This window comes from Chelonoidis abingdonii, chromosome 14, assembly GCF_003597395.2.
Source record: "Chelonoidis abingdonii isolate Lonesome George chromosome 14, CheloAbing_2.0, whole genome shotgun sequence".
NCBI lineage: Eukaryota > Metazoa > Chordata > Testudines > Testudinidae > Chelonoidis > Chelonoidis abingdonii.
This window is the reverse complement of record NC_133782.1, coordinates 34689080-34693548: the sequence shown is the minus strand read 5'-3', so window position 1 is coordinate 34693548 and position 4469 is coordinate 34689080. Positions and strand designations below refer to the sequence as shown.

Below are 4469 nucleotides of genomic sequence, written 5' to 3'. Positions count from 1 at the left end.
AAGGTGGGTGAGATAATGTTTTTTATGGGACTAAACTTCTGTTGGTGAGAGAGACAAGCTTTCGAGTGGCACAGAGCTCTTCCTTACCTCTGGGAAGGTACTCACAGTATCACAGCATGGAACAGCTAGCTTATCATAAGAAGTTAGCACATATTCTAAGGGACCATTCAAGGTGAAGTGATCCATTAACACCCTTGTAGTCATGGGACAAAAACGGGGATTAATGGGTTATAGATTGTTGTAGCAAACCACATATCCAGTGCTTTACTAAAACCATGATTTTTAGACATATTTTCTAATCTTTTAATCATTCTTTTGGCTCTTCTCTGACACCTCTCCAATTTAACAACATCCTTCTTGAAATGTGGACATCCACTGGACACAATATTCTAGCAGCGGTCGCACCCAGTGCCAAATACAGAGGTAAAATAATCTGTCTATCCCTACTCAAAATTTCCCCATTTATGCATCTGTGGATCACGTTAGTGTCACACTTGGAGCGCATGTTCAGCTTACTAGGCACCATAGCCTCCAAATCTTTAATAGAGTCATTGCTGAAAGAGTGGAAGGGGAGAAAAAGGAGATTTCATAGATGACTGGCTGGCCAAGTTCTGGTTAAAATGATTATTTAAAGTTGCTGGGCTTTCATTGTGTTATTAATTATGCAGGGGCACCTGGAGTCTCTGCCAGGCATTTTTTTTTTATTATTCTAAACACAAATAAAAAGACAATAAATACAATTACCTTAATTCAAAACAGAAGTGATGAATAATGAGACAGAAACAGAGCCAGTCTACCCTCTTGTAGCTGTGTTGGCTCTTCTGTGTCAGCAGAAATAGAAATAATCCATGTTAATTGAGAAAGGCCAGTGAGTACAAGCTGGTGTAGGTATGGAACGGTTTCCATATGAAGGGAAATTAAAAAGATTAGGGCTGTTCAGATTAGAAAAGAGATGACTATGAAGGGGATGTGATAGAAGTCTATAAAATCATGACTGGTGTGAAAAAAGGTGAATAGAGAAGTGCTATTTACCCTTTCGCACAACACATAAAACAGGGGTCACCTGATGAAATTATTAGACAGCAGGTGTAATACAAACAAGAGGAAGTACTTTTTCACACAATGCAAAATTAATCTGTGGAATTCATTGCCATGAGATGTTTTGATGGCCAAAAGTATAAATGGGTTCAAAAAAGAACTAGGTAAGTTCATGGAGGATAAAAATCATCAAAGACTATTAGCCAGGAGGGTCAGGGGATGCAACCCCATGGCTGGGGAAACCCAAAAGCTGACTGCCAGATGCTAAGGGTGGATCTCTCCAAAATTGCCCTGTTCTGTACCTTGCACTTGAAGGTCTGGGACTGCTCACTGTCAGAGACAGGATACTACACTAGATGGACCATTGATATGATCCAGTATGGCAGCTCTTATGGTCTTATGAATAGAGACAGGCAGAGCTGCTGTTGGGTGCTACCTAAGGCTAGATTCTCCAAGGGACTTAGGTGCATCACTACTGCTTTAGGCACCTAACTCCCAGATATACGCACCACTAGTATTTACTGCTCAGCTGCTACCCTACCCTGTAGGCACCTAAATTCGCTCTGTACCTCCTTTCTTTTGATGTAAACATTTCTTACGTGCTACATTTCTGCTTCTGGGCATGAGCACCACAGCCTCACTTTAGGCATGTGGATAGCTAAGCCCAGAGAAATCCACAAACGAGGGAAGATAGATGTTCCCTTGCCTTATTCAATTGCAGGGCTTGATCTGGCAGGACATTCTCCTGGGGTGGGGAAAGGGTTCTCTTTATTAAATAATTAAGGAGTCATTGGCATCCTTGTCTCCCATACGAGCGCCCTACTGACCAGAGTGGGCCAGCACACACAATCACACGACATGGCTGTGTAGGGGAGGAAGCAGATGTCCCCCATAATCTTTAGCCCAATGGTTAGTGTATCCACCTAGGATATGGGACACCTCAATTAAATTCCCCACTGATGAGGAGAAAGGATTTGAAGATGGGTCCTCCACTTCCCAGGAGCATGCGACATTCTCCTGGGGTGGGGAAAAGGTTCTTTTTATTAAATAATTAAGGAGTCATTGGCATCCTTGTCTCCCTTACGAGAGCCCTACTGACCAGGCTATAGAGCCATTTTCTCTCTGGGGCCCAGTGACTCGAATAATAAGCATTTATCTGCACAGCCTGACAGAATGGGGTCACGGCTCATTTTAAGTAGCTCTGATATCTGTTTCTGAAGGATGATGGTAGTCTTTCTTTTTCTCCCTCCCTCCTTTTGTCACCATTTTGCTGACCATTCCCTTTGTCTTGTTCCCCAGAGTGTGTCTGAAGCAGGTTATGAACAATCAAACCTCCATGCCGGAATTCCTTCTCCTGGGATTCTCTGACATTTGGGAGCTGCAGATTCTACATTTCACAGCGTTTCTAGTAGTCTACCTGACAGCCTTGATAGGGAACCTCCTTATAATCATAGTCGTAGCCTTTGACCGACAACTTCACACCCCCATGTACTTCTTCCTGGTCAACTTAGCCTTCCTAGACCTGTGCTACATCTCTGTGACTGTCCCCAAATCCATGGCCAACTCTCTCATGGACAGCAGAACAATTTCTTTCTCAGGGTGTGTCACCCAACTCTTCTTGGTTGTCACTTTTGCCATTACAGAGCTAGCATTACTCACGGTGATGGCATACGATCGCTATGTTGCAATCTGCCATCCCCTCCATTATAGGATGTTAATGAACAGGGGCAGGTGTGCCCAGATGGCAGCTGGGGCCTGGCTCAGCAGCATGATGTGTGCCGTGATACATACCGGTAACACATTTAGGTTACGCTTCTGCCACTCCAACATGGTTGGCCAATTATTCTGTAATATCCCACAGCTATTAAAGCTCTCCTGTGGAGATACACGTGTTAATGATATAGTAATGCTTGTTCTTGGTTCTCTTTCAGCTGTTTCCTGTTTTGTATTTATGTTTGTGTCCTATATTCACATCTTCTTCACGGTGATGAGAATCCCCTCCAATCGGGGCAGGTACAAAGCCTTCTCCACCTGCCTGCCCCACTTGATTGTTTTCTGTTTGTTTCTTGGCTCTTCAACATTAACGTACATGGGACCCAGATCAAAGTCTTCAAAAGCTTTGGACCTGGTAGTGGCCATTTTCTATTCCATTGTGCCACCAACTGTGAACCCAATCATCTACAGCCTGAGAAACAATGAGATAAGGGGTGCGCTCAGGAAATTCTTAATCACTCACCAGCCTGGTCCAATATGCATAAGATGGATTTAACATTCAGAGAACTGTGTGTTGTCTTTCCTGACATCTACATTGTTATTGGTTTCAACATTTATATGTACAAGTTTTAATAAAAATAAAAGGGAAAAATGATGAGAAATAAACCACCTGTAAAAGACAATTCTGGAGCTTATAGGTATCTATGGACAATTGAATGTTCATTAGCTAGCTAATTAATATTGCACCTGTAGTGGCCAAATTGATGTAGCTTAATAGGCTCCTGTAGCAATCCTGATTTACACCAGCTGGGAATCTATGCCATCGACAGCAATGGAGCTAGGCAAATTTATACCAACTAATGATTCTGGCAGCATTAAGTCCAGTGTAGCTATGGTTAATTCACATTAGCTGGGATGTGGCCCATTAAGTTCAATGGGGTTACATCAGTTTACACCATCTGATAATGTGGTTCCATTTACTTCAATTGAATAGCATCACTTGATGCCAGCTGGGAATGGACCAACAACTTGAATACTAACCCACTGGTAGTTGAACATGTTAGGAAATTAAACCTTGATGTGGATGGACATTTCCTACAAAGGGATTGAGCACTTTGAGCTTTGTGGGAGATTCTGACCAAGGGGCTGGTCAGCCATCTTCCTGGAAAGAGGTGCAATACAACTCTGCCTTTGAACCAATACTGTCATTCTGTTAAGTCTTAGTTGCTGTTTCACGTGTATCTGCTTGGAACCCTTTCTGACTCTATCCCTTACACTTGAACTCACTCTCTCTCTTTTGGACTAAATAAACTTGATTTACTTTTATTCTAAACCAACCCACTGCTGGGTTTGACTTGAAGTGACTATCAGCTCCAGCTAAAGCAACAAGCTGCTGTGGTTTTGTCTCTTTAAAGGAGCAATTAATCTGATTACTGCTCCGAATGCTCCATGAGAGGGCTGGATGATTCAGAGCAGACTGTTTTGTTGAAATTCAGCACTGGGCAGTGCATTGGGGGTCATTTGGCTAGTAGTAACCAAGGGCTGTGGTTTAACAGGCAGGCTGTTGGAGTCAGAGTTGCTGAACTAAGACTGCTCAACACATGGACACTTATAAGACGTGGTAAAATTATCGCAAATGCTCTGAAACCAATGGACCAGGTTGACCACAGTGTTACTCCACTTTCAGGCAATATAACTGCATTTTAATAAGTTGGGTC

The 4469-nt window shown here is 42.8% G+C and overlaps 1 protein-coding gene across 1 annotated transcript; it reads left to right on the top strand.

Moving 5' to 3' along the window:
- The first annotated feature begins 2356 nt into the window (after window positions 1-2356).
- Window positions 2357-3307, top strand: LOC116826784 (olfactory receptor 14A16-like). The gene has a single exon (XM_032783763.1). The coding sequence runs from the start codon at window positions 2357-2359 to the stop codon at window positions 3305-3307; it is 951 nt and encodes a 316-aa protein (XP_032639654.1).
- The last annotated feature ends 1162 nt before the right edge of the window (window positions 3308-4469 follow it).

Coding starts and splice junctions, on each gene's coding strand:
- LOC116826784 (XM_032783763.1), top strand. CDS start 2,357: ATGAACAATCAAACCTCCATGCCGGAATTCCTTCTCCTGGGATTCTCT.